The following is a 24,082-nucleotide window of genomic DNA, read 5'->3' on the forward strand; positions in this document are numbered from 1 at the left end:
CTGTGGAGGAAAGGGGGCTCACCGTAGCCATTCCGTCAGTGTGCTCAAAATAAGAAATGTTTCGATGTCATCACATGACGACGTAACTTAGTTGTTTCATCAAGGCACAAAGACCTCAACTATAGGATAAATTCCACTGAATTAGAAATATGATGTGCACATTTTCCAACATTGGATCCGAAACTGGAGGTAAATATTTGGCCAAATTGCAAATAGGAACACGCAGACTGCTCATAACTGGACGAAGAAGAATCCCATGCTTTGAACCTTATATAAACAGTATAATCTTAGGGGAACAGCAGGTCCAGGTTGAAGTTTTTTAAACACCTTATCAGGAAAGAAGCTTTTCTTAAGAAGGGAAACAGTCTCCCCTTTCATTCGTTCCGAAGAAGCATTGCATAGTGTTCGGTATACCGAGTCCTCCATTTTATCCAAATATCTCCCAGTGAGAGAAGAATCCTAGCACTGCTTTTCGCAGCTGGAACAGTAAGTAAATCCTGATCTTATGTCATGGGCCAAATGACCGCCTTTTTACGCGATGAAATGTAGCTCCGTGGGGGTGGTGCTCGATTTAGCTTGAGGGAGACATTTCGCCTAATTTATTTTCTACCTTATTTTCTCCGCCGGGTCTCGGAAAGCTGGACACGTCTTGCGCAACAGCACAAATGAAATTAATAATGGGAACACTCATCAGTGTGGGAGTAAAATTTAAACCTTTCTTGTGACTGATAACAAATTGTCATCCAGCTGTTTTTAGTTAGATTAACCACAATTCGTCGACGGGTATTGTCATCAGAAATGGTGAATTGAGCACGGCGCCCCTCTCCACCATTTCCTCCCAGTAAAGGTTCTTGATGTGTTTACCTAGGCGTTTCCTGTGTAATGACTGATGATACCCTTATCAGGTACAAGGCCGGAAAATCATCCTGACACAGTATTTCAACGGACCAAGTGGCCGCCATCTTCAAATAAGTATGCTGGTGCACCATTGTGTTGGAACTAGTTTTCCGACAAAATTGGCGGCTCCTTTATACACCGTGATCGGCCGGTCGCTGCCCCCAAGTCCTGTCATCTAGCAGCGCACCGGTCGAAGAAACAGGCAAAACGATATATCACTAGCCAGACGCTAATTAAAAGAAGCCACACGTCGAAATGACTGTTCATGTTTAAGATCAGATAAAAACAGATACCACGTCTTAATTAAAGGGAAACCCGTATCCCTATCAATAATATTATCAGATAATCGAATTTCAGAGATTTTTTTACAACATATTCCGAGCAATAGGAAGTATAACCGATCATTTGCGTCTCGCTAAACATCTTATGTCGCTCATTAAGACAGTTTTCTGCCACTGCAGATTTCTAAGGCTGGACCAAACGAGTGTCACGGTAGTGTTCTACACATTCGTCCTGGATAGTGCGGATAGTTTGGCCAATATAAACCGTCCCACAATGACAAGGAACTTGGTATCCTCCAGATTTCCTCGGTCCCAAGCCGCCATTTGCTGATTCAAGAAGCGCTGTGATCTTGGCCGGTTGTATAAATACTATTTTGATGATCTTCTTGAAATTTTGTAGGGTGTACTGCCAGAATCAGGCGAAAAAAGAAACAAATTTACAAGTATCTTCTGATGGTTTGACTGCAGGTCCGAACTGAAGACCAAGGCGTATTTGTCAATCAGTACAGACATTATGTTTAAAAACAAATGTACGAGGGTCAGTCAAAAAGTAATGCCTCCTATTTTTTTTTCTACGTTTAATTGTCAGGAAATTTAAATGCAATTACATAGGTTGAAAACCACAACATTGAGGATCATTTTGTCATTTTTCAATGTAATCTCCGCCCATCTCTACAGTTTTGGTCCATCTTTGAACAAGGGCATGTATCCCAGCACGGTAAAAATCACAGCTCTGCTTCCTAAGCCATTGACGCACGGATGTTTTGACGGCCTCCTCATCTTCAAAATGAATCCCACGATGAGCTTCTTTTAGTGGCCCGAACAGATGGAAGTCTGATGGTGCCATGTCAGGGCTGTATGGGGGATGAGGCAAAACTTCCCATCCAATTTTGACAATCTTGTCAGAGGTGTGACGATTGGTGTGTGGTCTTGCATTGTCATGCAAAAGAAGAACATCTGCCATTGATTTTGTTGGGCGAACTCGCTGAAGACGTGCTTTAAGTTTTTTGAGGGTTGTGACGTATTGAACAGAATTTATTGTGCATCCCTGCTCCAAAAAATCAACCACAATCACACCCTCTGTATCCCAGAAAACTGTTGCCATAACTTTCCCTGCCGATCGCACAGTTTTGAATTTTTTCTTCCTCGGCGAGCTTGTGTGACGCCACTCCATTGACTGCCTCTTTGATTCGGGTTCAAAAAAATGCACCCATGTTTCGTCCCCGGTCACAATTTGTTTCAGAAACTCATCTCCCTCCAAACGGAAGCGCTGCAAGTGTTGGGAGACTATTGTTTTCCTTGCCTCTTTATTCTGATCGGTTAACATTCTTGGAACCCACCGTGCACAAACTTTTGAGTACCCCAATTGTTTAATAATCGTGAACACACTGCCTTTACTAAGAGAAATAATGCGACACACTTCATCTGCAGTCACCCGACGGTCACCACGAATGATGTCATCAACTTGCTGAATGTTGTGTGGAGTCACTGCACTCACCGGCCTGCCGCTCCGCTTTTCGTCAGTCAACGGTGTTTGCCCTTCAGCTTCCTTACAACGACGAACCCATCGTCTAACAGTGCTGACATCCACTGTCACAACACCATACACCTTCTTCAGTCTTTCATGAATGCGTATGGGCGTTTCACCTTCTGCATTCAAGAATTCAATCACACAACGCTGTCTCAAACGAACATCGATATCGGCCATCTTACAAACTTCTGCTGTGCTGCCACCTGTTGACACAGAAAGTTACTACTGCAGTGGATTGCAGAAGAAGGTTTGAGGAATGGCGCCAAATTCAAATTTTTCACTTAACTTAATTTTTTTAAGTAGAAAAAAATTGGAGGCTTTACTTTTTGACCGACCCTCGTAACATGTTTCAGTACGTATATCAAACTTTCTGCGCCGGATTATTTTATGAGAAATAGTTTCAGAAAACTAACGGAGTGGGTATGGAGAGCCCGCTTTCTCCCACAGTCGCCAATCTTTTCATGTAAGACTTTGAAGACATGGCGCTCAGGATACCGTTTCTCAAACCCATATGCTGTTGGAGATACGTTGATGATACTACTATGGTTCGCATTCATGGGAATAATGCTTTGAATCATTTGTTGGATCATTTTAACTGTCTGCATCCTAGTATAAAATTTGCCACCCTTGAAAAGGGTGGAAAACTCCCTTTCCTTGACATTTTGTCTCACAGAAATGACGATGGCGCTTTGGGCCATATTGTGTACAGTCAACGCACGCATACTGATGTCATTTTCACGCGATCACCTATTATATCCATCACATCAGCACACAGAGTCCTCGCAGACTATGGTGAAGAGAGCGTATGGCATTTCCGATTAAGAAATTCGATACAGGAACTGAACTACCTAAAAGTTGATTTGAAGGAGGATGATTGTACTTACCAACAAATACGTCGTGCTCTTCAATTCGCAACGCCGGTGAAACTATCACAGGATTCTTGTAAATCCGTTACTTTTAAGAAATGTGGTATCGAACGTGTATTTTTATAACCTATTATGATTAGAGTCATTGGGACTGAGAAAATCCAGAGTATAAAAAATTCTTTGTTATTGTGGAATAGCTTATATGGGCCAAACTACACGTACTATTTAGGACCCATGAGTGGAACACGATCGTCACAGAGAAATCTGCAGTGTGGAACACTGTCTTAATAAGGGCCATAAGATATATAACGAGACGCGCATTATTGCTCCTGCTTCTCGATAATGGGAATATTTTGTGAGGGAATCTCCTGAAATTCGGTTTTCTCTTAACATTTTTAACAGGGATAAGAATTTCCGTTTAAGTAAGACATGGTGTTGTGTCGGATACTGTGGAAGTCAGTACCGACACAAAAGAGGAGGGCAGGAATCCAAATTATATGTACCCAACACTTTCAGATTAATAGAATACTTTATTTCTAAAAGGGAAAGAAACGTAACTTAACTTCTCGCTATTAAGCGGCATCCTGTGCTTCTTAAATACAATTACTTTACTCTCTATTACTACTCCCAGAACGCAGGTTAAGTATCGTCTATCTATTACTCAGTACCGGTGTTCTCGAACTCTGCGACCGAACTGGTCTCGACCAGCGATGAGCTGCTGGTATTGTCAGCATTTACGGGAGGCTTTGTAGTCTATCTTTCTGGAGGTAGGCCCTGCCTGCTATTTCCATTGGCGCGTGGATCAGCGCCTTCTTGATGCCGTTTCGCGACGCTGCGCTGGTCGGTGTTCTGTCGATGCTTTAGGACAGCACACCGTTGTCACATTTTACCTGATCTTAAACAACAATTACTTGCATTTCGACCAGCAGCTTCTTTAAATTAATGTACTGCTAGAGACATATTGTTTTGTCTATTTCTGCCACTGGTGCGATACTAGTCGACCTGAGCTTTAGGGCAGCAGCGTGGCTGCTCATGCTAACGGGGAGGCCCAGTGGCAGAGTATGAAGGAGCCGCCGATCCTACTGGAAACTCTGTTGTGGCGAGATTGTTCATACGCACACACAGCTGAATGTGGTGGCCAGTAGGTCAGTTGAAATTCTGTGTGAAGATGGCTACGTTATCCGGCTGCATACCAAAGAAGACTATAGAACTACTACTGTTTCCAATATTTATGTCACAGTTACGAGTATTTCTGAGTGTTGGATTCGATGGTAGATGTTTCGCTTTTCAGTGTGAAGACTGGTTTGATGCAGTTCTGCGTCCTGTACCAATCTCTTCATTCTGCATAACTACTGCAACCTAAATCTATTTGTACCCGCATACTGTATTCAAGCCTTGGTCTTTTTCTACGCTCTTTACACTCACGCTTTCTTCCACTATCAACTGACGATTCCTTGATGCCTCGGACGTGTTCTGCCAACCGACCCCTTACATTAGTCAAGCTGTGCCACAAATTCCTTTCCTTCCTAGTTAGCTTCGGCACTTCTTCATTACTTAAACAATCTTCCAACCTAATTTTCCACATCCTTCTGTAGCGGCAAATTTGAAGAACTTATATTTGCTTCTTGTTTGAACTGCTTATGGCACACGTTACACTATCGTAAAAGGCTGCTCTCAGCACTAATGCCTTCTGAAAATACTCCGTAACACATTCCTTAAAACTTAAGTTTACATTCGATGTTAACAAAATTCCTTCTTTTTTTCAGAACTCTTTTCTTCCTATTCCTTGAAGTTTCGGGAATGAAACCGGCTACTGCCTATTTCTTGCCACGATATTTCGACTGATAACTATTCAACCATGTGTGTTCGTTCCACACTGGAGATTGCTTGTGTTTTTTCTTTATTGTGATTGCATCCCTTCTCGCCACATGTGACCGGGGGGGGGGGGGGGGGAGGGAACCGGCCGGAGTGGCCGTGTAGGTGTAGGCGCTACAGTCTGGAACCACGCGCCTGCTACGGTCGCAGGTTCGAATCCCGCCTAGGGCATGGAAGTGTGTGATGTCCTTAGGCTAGTTAGGTTTAAGTAGTTCTAAGTTATAGGGGACTGATGACCTCAGATGTTAAGTGCCATAGTGCTCTTAGCCATTTGAACCATTTTTTTTTTTTTTGGGAGGTGGTGGTGGTGGTGGTGGGGGGGAGGGGGGTTGAGCTGGCAGCGGTATACTCAACCCGTTCTTCAGCCACGGGACTACACACTGTTTCAAATTATGGTGAAATGTGTGGACTGTGAAATACTGAATAGTGTTTCTTATTGCTACTTCACATCGCTACCTTTATACAAGAAATTGGAGCGAATACGCATGCACAAAGTCAGTCGCTTCATGAGCAACCCCTGTAGAGTTACTTAACCTCTCCGAATAATAGTCCATCTATGGCGCGCAAGTGCATGCGTAATGAGATACCACACGTCGGCTCTTTGTCAGAATGTGGACTCGCGGTGTTGAAAATCATACGTGAAAAAGAATAAGATTAGATGTCGCTAGACGTGCCATTGGTCATAAAATGTTTTCTTTCTGAAGAAATGAAATGTCAGCGGGTCCCACGCCTTGTCCAGTCGAAGGCCACCATCACGATTAATAAGATGTTGCGCTAAACGTACTTCCACCGATTCCTCAATATAGAAGGATCTCCTCGAAGCCAAGATTCCCGTGGCATGTACTGTCCAGCGGGGTACAATGCTCGGCCATGGCTGACTTGCGGAGCTACGAAAGGCGAGCGTGGCGATCATGTACAACGCATCTTTCACGAACTGTGCGCATTGTCTGACCAATGTAGGATTTGCCACACGGGCAAGGTATTCTATAAATTCCAGCCTTCTGCAATCACAGGTCTTTCTTTGCCTAACCGAGAAGAGCGCACATCTTTGTAGGTGGGCTGAAGATTAGTTTGACTTGATGTTTTCTTAAGATTCTGCTTAATTCCGACGAAATATTGTGGGCGTACGGCAGGAACGCCCTAGACTTGAGCCGCTCTTTCCCCTCTTGATTGCTTGGATAGTCACTTTTCTTCTCCCTTAATGCTGTGCTTTTCTGATGTTGAAATCCATTATCTTTGAATACTGACTGTAGGAGTACCAGTTTTTTTTTGCAAGTCTGTCCCCATCAGACACAACATATACACCGTGAACCAACGTTGGAGGTCGCCCGTAGTTTGTGCGGGCTGGTGGCAGCTAGACGCCTGCAAAGACAGGTCTGTATGTGTGGGCTTACGGTAATGCAATGTCCCAATGATACATCCATTCCCCGTCTGGCCGCTTGGAGATGGCTCAATGGGTGTCAGCCAAAATATCATGGCAAGAAGTCGACGTTATCCGACTGCAATAGCGATACTTAATGGGATACTCTTTACAGCAGGAAAATCGCAATAATCACAGTTTTATTCCTGTACCTAATCAGTATTTTAAATCTTCACTACTTCATTCATCGAGGGTTATTTTCCCATAGAAATAGCAAGATACTTTTGTTGCGTAATTACCTAATCCAGTTTCCTCAGAATCGCCTGATTTAATTCGAGTACATTTTCTTACCCTTGTTTTACTTTTGTTGATAATTATCTTATAACTTCTTTTCAAAACACAAGCTACTCCGTTTAACTGCTCTTCTGGCCCTAAAAAATTTACGGTGGCATCAACAGACCAAATTTTTATTTCTTTTCCCTGAACGTTAATTCCGTTTCCATATTATTCCATACGTTCCTTTATTGTTTGCTCAATGTACAGAACAACGGGGATAGGCCAGAAGCCTGTCTCATTCCCTTCTCAACCACTGCTTCCGGTTCATAGCCTCCGACTCTCATTGCAACAGTCTGGCTTCTGTGCAAGTTGTTGATAATTCTTCGATCCCTCTGTTTTATCTCTGCTACCTTCAGAATTTAAAAGAGTGATTTCCAGTCAACATTGTTAGAAGAATTCTCTAAGTCTAGAAATTCCATAAAGGTAGGCCTGCTTTTTTCAGTCTAAGGGAAGTCTTAGGGTCGGTATGGCCTCATGCGGTCCTGCATTATCTGGAATTCAAACTGATCTTCCCCGACATCTACTCCTTCTAGTTTTTCGATCTTTCTGCAAATAATTCGTGTCAGTATTTTGCAAGCATGACTTATTAAAGTAATGGTTCAGTTATATTCATACTTATCAGCACCTGCCTTCCTTACAATAGAAATTGTGCTTCTTGTAGTCTGAGGGTATTTTACCTGTCCTCTATATTATGCATGCAAGGTGAAATAGTCTACATCTACATGACTGCTCTGCAATTCAAATTTAAGTGCTTGGCAGAGGGTTCATCGAACCACAATCATACTATCTTCTACCGTTCCACTCCCGAACAGCGCGCGGGAAAAACGAACACCTAAACCTTTCTGTTCGAACTCTGATTTCTCTTACTTTATTTTGATGATCATTCCTACCTACGTAGGTTGGGCTCAACAACATATTTTCGCATTCGGAAGAGAAAGTTGGTGACTGAAATTTCGTAAATAGATCTCGCCGCGACGAAAAACGTCTTTGCTTTAATGACTTCCATCCCAACTCGCGTATCATATCTGCCACACTCTCTCCCCTATTATGTGATAAAACAAAACGAGCTGCCCTTTTTTGCACCCTTTCGATGTCCTCCGTCAATCCCACCTGGTAAGGATCCCACACCGCGCAGCAATATTCTAACAGAGGACGAACGAGTGTAGTGTAAGCTGTCTCTTTAGTGGACTTGTTGCATCTTCTAAGTGTCCTGCCAATGAAACGCAACCTCTGGCTCGACTTCCCGACAATATTATCTATGTGGTCCTTCCAACTGAAGTTGTTCGTAATTTTAACACCCAGGTACTTAGTTGAATTGACAGCCTTGAGAATTGTACTATTTATCGAGTAATCGAATTCCAACGGATTTCTTTTGGAACTCATGTGGATCATCTCACACTTTTCGTTATTTAGCGTCAACTGCCACCTGACACACCATACAGCAATCTTTTCTAAATCGCTTTGCAGCTGATACTGGTCTTCGGATGACCTTACTAGACGGTAAATTACAGCATCATCTGCGAACAGTCTAAGAGAACTGCTCAGATTGTCACCCAGGTCATTTATATAGTTCAGGAACAGTAGAGGTCCCAGGACGCTTCCCTGGAGAACACCTGATATCACTTCAGTTTTACTCGATGATTTGCCGTCTATTACTACGAACTGCGACCTTCCTGACAGGAAATCACGAATTCAGTCGCACAACTGAGACGATACCCCATAGCTCCGCAGCTTGATTAGAAGTCGCTTGTGAGGAACGGTGTCAAAAGCTTTCCGAAAATCTAGAAATACGGAATCAACTTGAGATCCCCTGTCGATAGCGGCTATTACTTCGTGCGAATAAAGAGCTAGCTGCGTTGCACAAGAGCGATGTTTTCTGAAACCATGCTGATTACGTGTCAATAGATCGTTCCCTTCGAGGTGATTCATAATGTTTGAATACAGTATATGATCTAAAACCCTACTGCAAACCGACGTCAATGATATAGGTCTGTAGTTCGATGGATTACTCCTACTACCCTTCTTAAACACTGGTGCGACCTGCGCAATTTTCCAATCTGTAGGTACAGATCTATCTGTGAGCGAGCGGATGTATATGATTGCTAAGTAGGGAGCTATTGTATCAGCGTAATCTGAAAGGAACCTAATCGGTATACAATCTGGACCTGAAGATTTGCCCGTATCTAGCGATTGGAGTTGCTTCGAAACCCCTAAGGTATCTACTTCTAAGAAACTCATGCTAGCAGCTATTCGTGTTTCAAATTCTGGAATATACCATTCGTCTTACCTGGTGACGGAATTTCCTTCTCACAAGGCTACACATGCTCTTCTACTATGTTCCTTTCTGTTGTTTCAGTTAACTGTTACCTTATCCAACCACCGAAATGCTCAACAATCTTTGGTTTTTTTCAACTCATCAAGTCCAAGCTTCTTAATGTCCTACTTCTTTTCGTAACTTCTTCAGTTTTATTCCGCAGGTCATAATGAGTCTACCTAACGTCTCTAATCCTGGAAATGTTTTTCAGGTTAAAATCTGTTTTCGAAGTATTTGTCTTGTCATTACACAATCGATTTGAAATCTTTCAGTGTCTCCAAGATTCTTCTACGTATACAACCTTTGTTCACGATTTTTAAATCAAGTGTTAGTAACTGTTAATAATAATTAAATTGTGCTCACAAAAAAATTCTAGGAGATCGCTTTCGTTTTCATTACTGCCATCCAGCCCATATTCTTCTGATATTTTTCCTTCTCGTCCTGTTCCTTCTATTGAAATTCAGCCTCCTGCAACAAATTTTCGACTCCCTTAACTATCTGAATACATATTTTCGTCTTACATCATTACGATCTCTTCACTATTTGCGGAAATAGTAGACATATAAATTTGAACAACTGTGGGTGGTATTGGGGAGGGGGAGGGGGGGGGTAGAGGGGGAAAGGAAGTTTTTGTTTACCTATGTTACTATAATGCGTTCACTATGTTGTGGATAGTAGCTTACGTGCAGTTCAATTTTCTTATACACTGTTAGAGCTCCTGCTGCATATCTCTATTTTACTTCGTGTGTATTAGGTGAGAGACCTCTAATAATAAGTTTGTCATACTAAATGCAATGAAAAATATGTGAGATATCTCCTGAGATGTAACAAAATGTTGGATGTTTCTAACCTTACCAGGACAAGCAAATAAATGTCGTTCCGAACGGATGATGCCTCTGTACAGCAAGAGCGACAGCGTTGCGATAGCTCCCTATAGTACTGAACACGCATCGTCTTCATTGCTTCCCAAATCGAGTGTACGTCGTACTGCTGTCAACGTATACTCGTAGAAATTTGGTTGAACTGTTCATTGGAATGGTACACAGCCCTAGGTGACTTATGGATGGACTACTTACTCATCTACTGACATCGTGAAGAATTCACAGACGACGATTTTATATCTGAAAAGCTAATCTGGGTTTCGTATGACCATTCTGAGACTTCGATCAGCTCGACCGTCTTTTCCAGAAAGAATAGTGTTGCCATTAAACTTTTAATCATGTGTGGATACAAGTTTTACGTGCATACTGTAGGATATTACTTGCAGGCGCAAATAGCTAACGCAAATAGCTAATCTAAATCGACATGTATATTGACCAGTCAAATGGAAACGAGACGTATGGCAAAAATTTAATAAACTGTTTTTATCCGAAAAATAATCGCCATGACTGTTAATACATCTATATGTCTTTCTTCAGGGCTCCAAAAATATGGTAATCGCAAGGGGAGAGACAGAGACTGCATGGGGGATGTGTAAGGAGTGTTTCCCAGCGGAACATTTTCAGCGTAGTCGAAATCACCTTGGCAATATGTGGTCTGGTCCACCCCGCCGAAAGTTTGCTGGGAACGCCATACACGTCCTTCATACATTTTCGATTTTTCGTTATGAGATTTCCATATTTATGGGCATCTGAAGAAGGACACTCGTGGCCGTCGGTTTGTTTCGGGTGAAGAGGTGCATACAATCATGGTTCCGCAAGGGTAAACATTTTTCCATGATGGCACTGGCCATCTTGTCTCACAGTGGGATAAATGTCTTAACAGTTATGACTATAGATTTTGAAGTAATAAACAGTTTATTTACTTTTATTCCATCTGCCTTGTTCTCATTTCACTACCCCTCATACTACAGATACAGAGGGGAGTTTAGATTGGTAAGTAATGGTAATTCCCTGCGGCAGGAGCATCGACCACGTATTGTGTCATCAAGTCACACGTTATGGACTGGTGGTACAGTAGCTGAAGAAGGTGATATGGACTGAAAACCTTGTCAATCGAAGTTTGTGCGTTATTAATTGATATATTGAAGGCAGTATTCATCAGAAACGTCAAGATAAAACTACTGTCAAATTGCCGTTAGTTAAGAGTACGGCCTTGACGTTCCTTGATAGTATGGTGAGTAGCCGCAGCTTGCTTCTTCAATTACGCAATGTGTATAGTTCTTAGCATGAGGCCACACACTCTCGTCCACCACCGAAAACGCTAGAAAGTGCTAGTTGTGGCTGCAGTTACAGTGCGGGTAAAGAGGAAGTCCGAAAGGTGGATGAACGGCAGTGCGGTTAGTGCTGCATTTGACCTGGCGGGACTGAATACCGCTGTTTGCCCTGAAATCGATGGCACATAACGGGGTCTGTCTGACTGTAAGTCCTAAGTATTGAGCTCCCTTATCGTCGGCGGTGACGCCTGAGGTCAACCCTAGGAAATGATTGCCTTATTGAGACGCCTGCACTATTCTTGTCCTTCAACTCGCTCTCTGGCCTTTTCTGGGCCAGACGCAGTCCCATGTTGCTTAGAGCCATTTGAACCATATCTTATTGCGTCGGGTACGCCATTCATTTGTCCTGTTGCTCAACTCCGGAGTGAATTTGAGTCCCGACCGCAAGCGATCTTCCCGGATTGCATCGTGTCATTGTTTCTCGCCTGTTCGCTGACATGTGCACCGTTATCCGGCCGTTCGAAGACAGTAAGTAGTTTCCAAGCACACATGTCGCTTTAGGCGTCTACAGAACTGCTGTCTTTATAGGGTCCGATCGGTGCCCTTTACAGTAAAACAAGCACCGAAAGAAGACTTAACCGGTGTAAGGAGTTTGGGGTAATTACTCCAGCATCTTTGCGTCATGGTAGTAAACGAAGTGAGAGGAGCTATACGAATATGTGGTGATTTTTCCACTGTTAACTCCCCATATCACAATATGATGAATTATTGGCGCAATTTCCATTTGACTAACTCTCCTCAAAGATTGACGTAACGAACACATATCTGCAATTACTAGTCGATGCAGATACATAACACATTTTGGTAATTAACGCGCCTTTCAGTCTGAACAGCTACAATAGATTTACATTCCGTTTCGAGTGAGCGTGAAATATTTTAGCCTAACGTATAACAACTCATCTAAACTGTTCCACACGGTATGTATTATATGAACGATATAAACATTGCAGGAATTAGTAGGGTGTGGCGTATGAAAAAATTGCATTCATTGTTAAAATATTCGAAGGAATCGACTCTCATGTAGGCATAAGACACATAGTATTTTCCAGCCAAGAAAATTAAGGTACCATTCAGTGTGCCGGCCTCGGTGGCCGTGCGGTTCTGGCGCTGCAGTCCGGAACCGCGAGGCTGCTACGGTCGCAGGTTCGAATCCTGCCTCGGGCATGGGTGTGTGTGTGATGTTCTTAGGTTAGTTAGGTTTAAGTAGTTCTAAGTTCTAGAGGACTTATGACCTAAGATGTTGAGTCCATAGTGCTCAGAGCTATTTGAACCATTTTTTGAACCATTCAGTGTAAAAATCGTCTTAAGCCCACAGATTAGCATGTTGACGTAACTAAGTTTTTCTGTTGATGCGAGGCAGTACGTCATCAGCATGATTGCTTCACAAAATTCTTGACGGAACAGGGCAACAAATAGGTCGGTCAAAAAGTTTGCAGCACAAAAAGAAAATGTTCACAATTTGAAACGTAAGACCTTATATAGCACAAAGGAATTTCATTATTCATGTATGGCAGGATATTTCGTTTACTATCGACAAGTAATTGTGGGTTATACACTGAAGCGCCAAAGAAACTTGTACAGGCATCCGTATTTAAATACAGAAATATGTAAACACGTAGATTATTGCGCTGCGGTCGCAACGCCTATGTAAGACTACAAATGTCCAGCGCAATTGGTAGATCGGTTTCTGCTGCTACAATAGCAGGTTATCAGGATTTAAGTGAGTTTGAACGTGGTGTTATAGACAGCGCTGGAGCGATGGGACACAGCATCTCCGGGGTAGCGATGAAATGGGGCTTTTCCCGTACGACAATTGCACGAGTGTACCGTGAATATCAGTAATCCGGTAAGACATCGCTGCGCTGGGCATGTCAGTGTTCGAACCATTCAACGAATCATCATCGATATGGGCATTCGGAACCGAAGCCCTCTCTTGTACCCTTGATGACTGTACGACAGAAAGCTTTACGCCTCGCCTGGACCCGTCAACACTGACATTGGACTGTTAATGACTAGAAGCATGTTGCCTGAGCGGACGAGTTTCATTTCAAATTATTCTGAGCGGACGGACGTGTACGGGTATGGAGACAACCTCATGAATCCATGAACTCTGCGTGTGAGTAGGGGACTGTCAAGCTGTGGAGGCTCTGTAATTGTGCGAGGCGTGTGCAATTGGAATTATACTGGCCCTCTGATCGTCTAGAACCCTAGATACTACTTTGACATGTGACACGTAAGTATCCTGTCCGACCACTCGCTTCCTATTCATGAGCACTGTGCATTCCGACGGACCTGGGCAATACTAGAATTGCTACAGAGTGGCTCTAGGAACTCACTTCTGGGTTTAAACTCTTCCGCTGGCCCCCAAACTTCCCAGACATGAACATTATTATGCATATTTTGGATGCCTTGCAACGTGCTGTTCAGAAGAGATCTCCACCCCCTCGTACTCTTACAGGTTTATGGACAGCCCTGCAGGATTCATAGCTTTAGTTGCTTCCAGCACTACTTCAGACATCAGTTGAGTCCATGCTGCGTCGTGTTGCGGCACTTCTGCGTGCTCGCGTGTGCCCTACACGATATTAGGCAGGTGTACCAGTTTCTTTGGCTCTTCAGTGTAATATACTATGGCCAAAGCAACTACAGATGTGGGCCTCGTTTCTCAGTTGCATACATCATACATGCATCTCACAACATACAAATACACGCATGCATTGTCTCGCTTCCAAATAGACGTAGGAGTCGATTTCAATAGGCAGGAGCACTTTGTTTTGCGACTGATAACATGAGACACATCTTAGACGGGGTCACGATCGAAGCAAGCAAGATGATGCAAGCACTGACAGACATCATATTCCTCGTATGATTTCGTCATATGTCCAGTGGTAATAAAATGTAGTACAGCACGACGCTATACATAAACTTTTAGGTTCCAAACGGTGTTCTATCGCTTGCCACAGAGGAACAATCGCCATTTCGGTATTGCGCCTACACTCGTGTCATACAACAGTCACAGTCTGGTATGGGCGCAACGAAAACAATGGAATGGCGTCATAACCTACTTGCGGACTATTGACATGAAAACACAAGGAACGGTCTGGGTTTGCCAACCTGCGTGGGAAACTAATCTTCTGCATTTTCGCCGTGGTTCATGCCAGCGGAATTTCTGGGAACATGTCCACATTGGTTGATGCCGGCTTAGTGTGGTTTTCGGATTTGAAGTTTGGCAGCTCATGCATCGATTAGGATCCCGTCCAACATATTTTCATTAGGGGAAAACACCTGAGACATAGAGTTCAGCCCAACTGAATAGAGGAGGTCACAACGTGTGGACCAAGGATGTACTTCAAACTATGTGCACTTTTAATAACCTCCATTAGGACAACGAAATGTGTGAGTAGTGAGGCGTACTACTTACGTAGTTTCGAGAAAATGGGAAGAGAAGTTTCACGAGACAGTGATTTAAAGCTTCGATGCGACCCTGGGTACTAGTTGGCGGCGGTCATTTTTAATTTATACTCGTATTTTTTTCGCATTGTTCATATTTTATTGACAACAAATTTCTTTTCGTGAAAATGTTATTGAAATAAATTCAATCGTACATTGCCAATTTTTTTGCACCGATATTAACGATAATGTTGCCTTACGCGTGTTTTGCATCCAAATTGTCGGAAGAAAGAAATTTTTCAAATATCAATGAGCTTCGTTTCTCTTTAGAAACTCTGAGGATTCCTTGTGCATGCGATAAAATTTCGTTCATTCGATGCAGCAGGTGTCGTTTTAATTTATCTTTCCCATGTAAGTATGAAAAATATCATCTTGCAGCTTGTAACGTCGAAAGCACATCTGACGATTAATTGTACATTTCCCTCATCTTCTGGATTATTTTAGTTCAGTGTATTACTGAATAAAGTTATTTACACATATGTTTAACGATTTTTATCATGGACTTTCCAAGCCTGTCCCTCGTCCCTGAAAACTGCGTCTGCAGATCGAAGCGCCCCCGTTTCGCACACAAATGCACGGATTCTTTGGGTAAGGAACGTATAAGGCATCCAGACTGTTCAATGACGAACATAAATATGAGTAAGTTTCGTCCTTGAAGAACAGAAATACAGTAAATCGAGTGTAAGTAAGGTGAAATAAAGATATTGTTTAAATATATGTATTTTAGTTAATCGTAAAAATGCTGCATTAAGATTTAGAAAGTTATTTGTTATTTTATTGTAGTGGCGTGTGAAGTGAATGGCTGCAAATCTTAGCAAACGATGTCAGACGTCGGTTAGGATACAATGTAACATCGTCATATAACATGTGTTGATATAATTGTAGCTATGAAAACGTTTTTGGTAATAGAGCACGTCAGCTGGTTTCAGAACAAAGGGGGCTTTATTCTATTATGCAAACAAACTGCTCACTTGGGTGCATATTTTGTTTATTTAGGATGTAATTAGTGGGCAATAACTGTCATGATAATTAACATAATTTACAGGCAAGATGACGGCCTAGTCTGGGATTTGGGTTCATGTATACCTAGGTGTTAGTTATTGACCAAGTGCTTTTGTGTAAAGTTATAACTGTCCGTTAAATTATGGTAATTTATGACCCAAAAATAGGCATCTTGCCGACTATGGTGCTACTGGCCCTTCCACCCCACAGGCACCCTACTGTGCAGCCATTCATCATTTAGGGAGATCACAGATAACCTAAATCAGGATGGCTAGACGCGGGTTGAACCGGCGTCCTCTCGAATGGGAGTCCAGTGTGCTTACCATTGCGCCACCTCGCTCGGTCTCGAATGCTAGTTCAGACTCTCATGGTGAGCATGCCCAAGCCTACATGGCCGACAGTGACCACACGGACATTGCAGTCGGCGTGGCGAAAGCTTGGTCCATGTTTCGCGTCACGAAGTATTTGTTCACACACCGCATTACTGACGACTTTGACGTACATCACACTGTTTACGATGGACAAATGGATGCCCCAAATGTCCTAAGTTGGGATCTTAGCTTCGTCGCATAGAAATCGTCCTCTTCCAAAGCCTTTGGTCTGGAGTAATCACTAAAAAGGTGAATAGTAGTGTGGATTTTAGAAAACGGTTGGCCATAGCTCTAGTACATGTAAGCGACACATAAGCAAAAGCTGCCGAAAGTAAACAACAGCGAGTGCGTGAACTCCACAGGCAGAAACACACAACACATCTGCACTGCATGGCTGCGAAAGCCTGACTGTCTAACTGAGCTTCACTTCTGGCAGTACCTCATTTCCTGCTTTCCGAACTTCACAGTTCTCCTGCAAAACGCACAAGACTAGCACCCTTGGAAGAAAGGATATTACGGAGACTATGACTTAGCAGCAGTGAGCAGTGAGCCGAAGTGTTAGTCTTGCAAGTTTCGCAGCAGAAGGTCTGTGAAGTTTGGAAGGTAGGAGACGATGTACCAGCTCTAGTGAAGATGTGAGGATGGTTTTTGAGTCGTGTTTAGGTAGCTCAGCTAATGAAGTACTTACCCACGAGAGGCAAAGATCTTGAGTTCGGTCCGCCACATAAATTTGGTCTGCCAGGAAGTTTGATATCAACGCACACTCCGCTGCATAATGAAAATTCATTCAAGTATCTATTCCTTAACCCAAGAGACAATACATTTTCTACTTCTAGTATTCGGTTCGTAGCATAATCACAAGTTTCACCTGATTACCTGACTTTCGCTCGTGTTTCTTCTTTAAGAAAGCACAGACAGTAGATTTAACGCTCTGTGTTGCTTAGCGAGATAAGAAACACGAATGCTATTCTCATGTTTGGTCATTTCTTCCTCCTTCCATTTCATTGTAACAACCACAGTCCCTGAGAAACCGTAAACAATTTTGTACTTTCTGTGCGTTCGTGAGCCATATTATTTTTTCAGGAATTGGTCATTCGATTTGTTCTTCGATAGTGGTATTCTTGCAGTGAGAACCACTGAATTAACTGTTTAGCTTCCCACATCAATTTTTGCCCATTAGAGAACACAAGGAAACGAAAACAGTCTTCGGTTGACAATTTGTTGTATTCAGTGTCATAACCGGTTTCGATCGTTTGATCATCATCCTTAAACTTAGTACAAGTAGCAAATGAAATTAATAGCTGTGATTCCCCTCGTCACATAATATAGAAACAAGATAAAACTGTGGAAGACACTCACGGCCTATGACATGCAGCCATCTTAGCACACTGCGCAGTACTGACGCTGTAAGCAGTTGAAGCTTACGTTCAATGACTGTTTTCGTTTCCACGTATTCCCAAATATTCGACCATTGTTACTTTCAAGGTGACCATGTCGCCTCTCATCAAGTTTTCACACTACGTGGCAGGGATCTCCCAGCTAATAGATTCATATCGGCTTCTTTTTGTGTTTTTTACAGCATCGCTGATCTACACATGCTACGGCACCTTCATGGGTTGGCCTGGAACGACTATACCAATCCTAGAGGCAGAAGATTCCCCAGTTCCACTCACCGCTGATGAGGGGTCATGGCTCGCCTCCATCAACTCACTCACCATGCTGGTGACTATATTTGCCGCCGGCTATGCAGTGGACGTCGTGGGGCGTAAGAAAGTGGCCCTCTTTGGAGCTGGACCTTTTGTCATTTGGTGGTTGATGGTGGCGTTCGCCGATTCCTACGGAATGCTGCTCGCAGCTCGAGCGATTGGAAGTTTGGGCGGGGGCGCCATTATTACTGCCTTACCTGTTTTTCTGTGTGAGATAGCCGACACCGACCTAAGGGGGACGCTAATTGTGATCCATTACATCCTGATGCAGTGCGGCACCCTGCTTGTGTATTGCATTGGGCCTTACCTATCCATCACCACCGTTGCTCTCATCTGCACCTCAATTCCGATAATCTTCGTCTTGACATTCATCTGGATGCCGGAGTCACCATACTTCTTTCTCACGCATCACAGAGAAGCGGAAGCTGTGAAGTGTCTCGAAAGACTCAAAGGCCAACTAACACCAGAGGAGCTCAAGTTTGAGCTGGAGTTGTTGTATAAAGATATACGTGAGAAACAGCAAAACAAAGGAAAGTTCACGGACGTTATCTTGGTGCCAGTGCACCGCCGGACGTTGCTCTTAGCGATAGGATTTATTCTATTTCAGATGTCGGCAGGGTCGACCGCACTCACCACGTACACGACGTACATATTTGAGAAGAGTGGAAGCGAGCTCGACTCGAACATCTCTTCCATTATCCTGACGGTCGTCACGCTTGGTGCAAACGTCGTGTCGTCGCTGGTCGTCGAGAGGTTCGATCGGCGGCCCCTCTGCATGGCGACTTTTTCGGCGTGCGCCATCTGTCTGGCTGCAGAGGGAGCTTACTTCTACGTCGACGACATCTACGGAGACGTGCCTACTGCATTCGACTGGGTGCCGCTCGCCGGCATGATTGGATTCAATGTAATGCTACAGTTTCTTAATGGAAAGCTGCTATTGGTTTTATGTGGTATAATATCTTTGTTCTGCCGATGTGGACGTAGTTACTACATTATGATTTCATTATATTATTCTAATTTACTTGTGGACGGACGAGACAAACTCCTGTACAGATGCAGAAGGTTTCGGTAGACTTGTAATATAATTCTGGAGCATCTGAGCCAATGATATTTAGCAGTTATTAATTATCTAACCAGTCTTATAATTGCAGGAGTAATTTCACGAACACGATCTGTGGTGTGATCGACTGTCTGGTCGTTTTGAATGCTCCTGCCCAGTATCTTTGAGCTGGTTCAGGTATAATCATCTGCGTCGGCGGTGTACCATTTGCAGATGGTTGTGTGTCCCTATGAATAACAGTTTTCAGAAAAGATCCTAGTACTTCCAGAACACTATTTAAAACTTCTCTGGCCTCGTATAAGTGCCAGTGAATAGTTTTCAAACATTAAAATGTTAACAGTATGGTTGTAGGCTCCACCACCCCAGAAAAGAGCAATTATTGTCAGAGTAATCAGATGCAGTCTACCTGTAGCTAAAGCGTGGGTTTACTCAAGAAAGTTAAACCTCTTTGAGAGATTCTCTGGATTACAGTGCTGAGGAGTCAACTGGGAAATTTCGCAAAATGAGTCGTATCAGTCTGCTACTCTTTGGACCAGAAACGGAGGTAACAGCTTTTGCTATCAGCTCTCTTGCTGAAAAGTAAATAGAAAGCATACAAATGATTCTCGACTTGGTCATTCTAGCTTTCTTCTATTCATCATGTGTCATTATTCACTTAGCAATTTTTGTTTGTAACCATAACTGAAAATCTGTAATTCGTAATCACTGAAAATATGACGGAAAAAATCGGGTCTATTTACAATTATGCCCAGAAAGTCAAAACAGTCTGTTCACTTGTAAATTATATATTGAAGCTATCTCAGCACGTATCTTTTTCATGTCCAAATACTGCGTCACAAGTCCTAGTCATTAACGTCATATTATTTTGTGGTCTGAATTGACAAGAGTTCACATTTGCTTCAGTTTTTACGTCGTAAGCCTCCGTTACTACCGCAAGTATTTTACTCTCAGACCTCCGGAAACGTCTGATATCATGTAAAAACTTATGCTCCGGCTGTCACTGAGAGACCTGCCTAGAAGTGTTGGGAAATGTGAGTAAGCAGTACCGCCAGATTGTTGCCAGAATGCTAGTGTCATTACTTCTGTGTGAACGAACGCTTCCCAGCATGAAAGAATGCTGCTGATGAAATGTTCTAGAGTTTCAAACCGGGTGGCTGTGTTGCTCATGAATATCATTATTTTTCTGCCGCACCTCGTACCCAGTCTGTATCTGCTCCATAGGATCCACATCTAATCGAGTATGATGGATTGCAATGAGTCCCAGTTCTTAGTGATATTGAAACACATCGGCTTTACTTTTACAGACTAACTACGAGTTCATTCTTAAAGAGAACGTTCATCAGCACTTCAATGCAAGTGTTGATGTGCCAGATACTGAAACTTTCTCCTTCGACAAATAGTAATTAGTGCACATGTTACTGGTGGCCTCACATGTTATCCTCAAGAAGCATTCTACGAACCCCCCCCCCCCCCCCCCCCATCCCACCCCCACCCCCGCACTGCCTCCATCAAGGGAAGACCACATTTAGTATGGGCAAACAGACCTTAACATTAAGAGTACAAATAGTTTCGGTCATGAACGTATCTCATAGCCATTGGCCGTTCTTGGCTGACCATATTCAATTCTGAATATGTGGCTAGACTTAGCACCCGGACCCTATGAACAACAGACTAAAGAAATTTAGTTCCTGACAATGGATTCTTCCATTGCTGTTTCATAAGAACATTTTCATACTTGTCAGTCAAAACACAATAGCTAATGCTCTACTGCAGAATTTGAGTTTTAATTCACAAAACTTGGCCATGTGTGCCTATGATATCCCAGTTTGTACAACTAATGTCGCTAATCCACACAGCTGCCGCTAGCAGCTGTCTTATCTTACCCTCAGAGAAGCAATTGGTCTGCTACGTGTCATTCACTCTTAAGTACACATGATGAAAGCAGGATACAATGTCACATCTGCGTCACTGACAGTTTTATACAGCCCTGCTACAGTAACAGTATACTTAATTTTTTATTGAGTTTAATGATTTATTGGTTTTCTACAGTTTTCCCAAATGCATAAAACCATTGCACATTTTAGTATTTTTGGCTTTCATTACCTTAGTTTCTCTAAGAAAACTGGAATAATTGAGATTATAATATATGTTAAAATTGTTTCAGATTTCGTTCTCTATCGGTCCGGCACCAGTGCTCTCTTTGTTTATGGGTGAACTGTTCCACGTGTCTGTGAAGGGCATCGGCGTGGCTATTGGCACGGTGGTTATAGCACTGTATGGCTTCTTCCTCAAGAAGATGTTCCAAGTGGTCTCTGACGGTCTGGGCGCCTACTACTCCTTCTGGGGCTTCACCGTGATGTGTGTGTTTGCCGTTATTTATGTCTATGCGCTCATGCCCGAGACGAGGAACAAGAGTTTCGCGCAGATAAACGAGGAAATGGACAGTCGTGTAGCTGGAGCAGTAAGCAGTAATATGGACGGATCCACGAAGGAATGTCCGAGTTGAAAACAAATCAGTAGTGACTCTTGAGTCACTTGGATGCAACTGTAAAGCAAGACTGAGTATAATTTATTCTATCTGTTAGTAGACTGATGTGTGCAATGATCGTGAGAACGTAGTGTAAGGGCCTTTAGGGACCAGAAATAGCTCAGTCCTATGACTGAGTCAAGAAATTTAAATGTTATGAAATCAAAGTTGGTAATGTAGAGCTGATGAGGAAATTGATATAAGGCATCCAGACTGTTCAATGACGAACATAAATATGAGTAAGTTTCGTTTATGAAAAATAGAAATAAAGTAAATCGGGTGTAAGTAAGGTAAAATAAAAAAAATGTTTAAATTTCTGTATTTTAGTTAATCTTAAAAATGCTGCATTAAGATTTGGAAAGTTATTTGTTATTTTATTGTAGTGACGTGTGAAGTGAATGGCTGCAAATCTTAGCAAACGACGTCACACATCGGTTAGGAAAGAATGTAACATCGTCATGTAACATTTGGTGACATAATTCTAGCTATGAAAACGTCCTTGGTAATAGAGCGCGTCAGCTGGTTACAGAACAAAGGGGGCTTTATTTTCTTAAGCAAACAAACTGCACACTTGGCTGCATATTTTGTGTATTTAGGATGTAATTAGTGGGTAATAACTGTCATGATAATTAACGTTATTTAGAGGCACGATGACGGCCTAGTCTGAGATTTGGCTTCATGTATACCCAGGTGTCAGTTACTGACCAAGTGCTTTTAGTGTAAAGTTATAACTGTCCGTTTAATGATGGTAATTTATGCCCCAGAAAATGGCATCCCCTCCCCCCCCCCTATAGGGTTACTGCCCGTTCCCCTCCACCGGTACCCCTACTGTGTAGCCATTGATCATTCCGCAGACATCAATTTCACCACCCTTTAGTGTCTTCAGCATCCTTAGACTGGCGTTTTGAAATAGGACATTGTTCAAGCAGCAGCAGCAACAGTAGCAGCATGCGCAAATTCACGTGATACTGCAAATTTCCATCATTGTGTAGCATCCAGCGGTAGTAACATAGTTTTATTGAAGTTAGGCAGCCAGTGCTATTTCCTGCACTGTATAACGCTATTTGTGCTTTCAGGACTAATTTTTACCGACTTTTTAAGAAGATACATATTTAATTACTATTTCACCGATTTCCTCCACTTTTTTTTTAAGACAAGGCATGTAAATATGAGACGCGCTGCTATTTTTTCGATTTTCAGGAAACCGCATAATATACGTGGTTTTAAGTAATTCTCAGCATATGGCGCTATTTACAGTTTTTAGGCAATTCATTAAGATTTTATGGAGATTAAGTACTGGGTGGTTATAATTAAACTTTACCTATTTAACATATTATAACACAGAAACTAATTACCGTACTAGTACCAAACGCAGCATTATCGTCCAGAGTGTGGGGTGCATGATTTACATGCGTCACAGTGCCACCGCCCAGTTCCAACTATGGCCACCAGGTGCTGTGATCAGTCATCGTGTCTCACACATCTCACCAGTCGAAGTGCACTTGCTGACATGTCCAGTGACCTTGGACAAAAGGAGTAATGCATTATTGGTGAAGCTCTGTAAGCAAAACAACGATATACTGCAGCTGCTCTTCGAGGATGGTGGTGGTGGTGGTGGTTAGTGTTTAACGTCCCGTCTACAACGAGGTCATTAGAGACGGAGCGCAAGCTCGGGTTATGGAAGGATTGGGAAGGAAATCGGCCGCGCCCTTTCAAAGCAACCATTCCGGCATTCGCCTGAAACGATTTAGAGAAATCACGGAAAACCTAAATCAGGACGGCTGGAGACGAGATTGAACCGTCGTCCTCCCGAATGTGAGTCCAGTGTGCTAACCACTACGCCATCTCGCTCGGTTCTTCGAGAATATCGCCAGCTGAAAGGATTATGGAAGGATCCTCTTTCTCCACCTGCTGTGCGGAGCATGATGAAGAAGTCAGAGTCAACTGTAGAACCGAGCGTTGCTCTGGAAAGAAGTCGACGGTTGCACCAAGGTGATCGATGAAATCGCTGTTGCTATGGCAGACAACACTGCGCGCAATTCCCGAACGTCATGCATTGCATGTGCTGTGTCACGACAAATGAACATCCCATGGTCCATTGTATGGAAGGTTCTTCGAACCAATCTCAAATGGTATCCGTACAAGACACATATCATACAGCTGCTTGCACCACAGGACTCACAACGACGTGTTGACTTCGCTCTCCACTTTCTCGCGAGGATTGAAGTTGACGAGGGCTGTCCCTGGACCTTTCTGTGGATAGACGAAGCTCATTTTTCTCTGACAGGTGAGGT

At 42.9% G+C, this 24,082-nt stretch overlaps 1 protein-coding gene across 1 annotated transcript in view; it reads left to right on the top strand.

The window, feature by feature from the left end:
- Positions 1 to 21,767, top strand: part of LOC126266839 (uncharacterized) — a 152,715-nt gene extending 130,948 nt beyond the window's left edge. Inside the window, exons 5-6 of the mRNA XM_049971453.1 lie at positions 18,075 to 19,105; positions 21,426 to 21,767. Coding sequence (XP_049827410.1) covers positions 18,075 to 19,105; positions 21,426 to 21,767 — 1,373 coding nt within the window. The remainder of the gene's footprint in view (positions 1 to 18,074; positions 19,106 to 21,425) is intronic.
- Positions 21,768 to 24,082: the final 2,315 nt, after the last annotated feature.

Source organism: Schistocerca gregaria, chromosome 1, assembly GCF_023897955.1.
Source record: "Schistocerca gregaria isolate iqSchGreg1 chromosome 1, iqSchGreg1.2, whole genome shotgun sequence".
NCBI classification, from domain to species: Eukaryota; Metazoa; Arthropoda; class Insecta; order Orthoptera; family Acrididae; genus Schistocerca; species Schistocerca gregaria.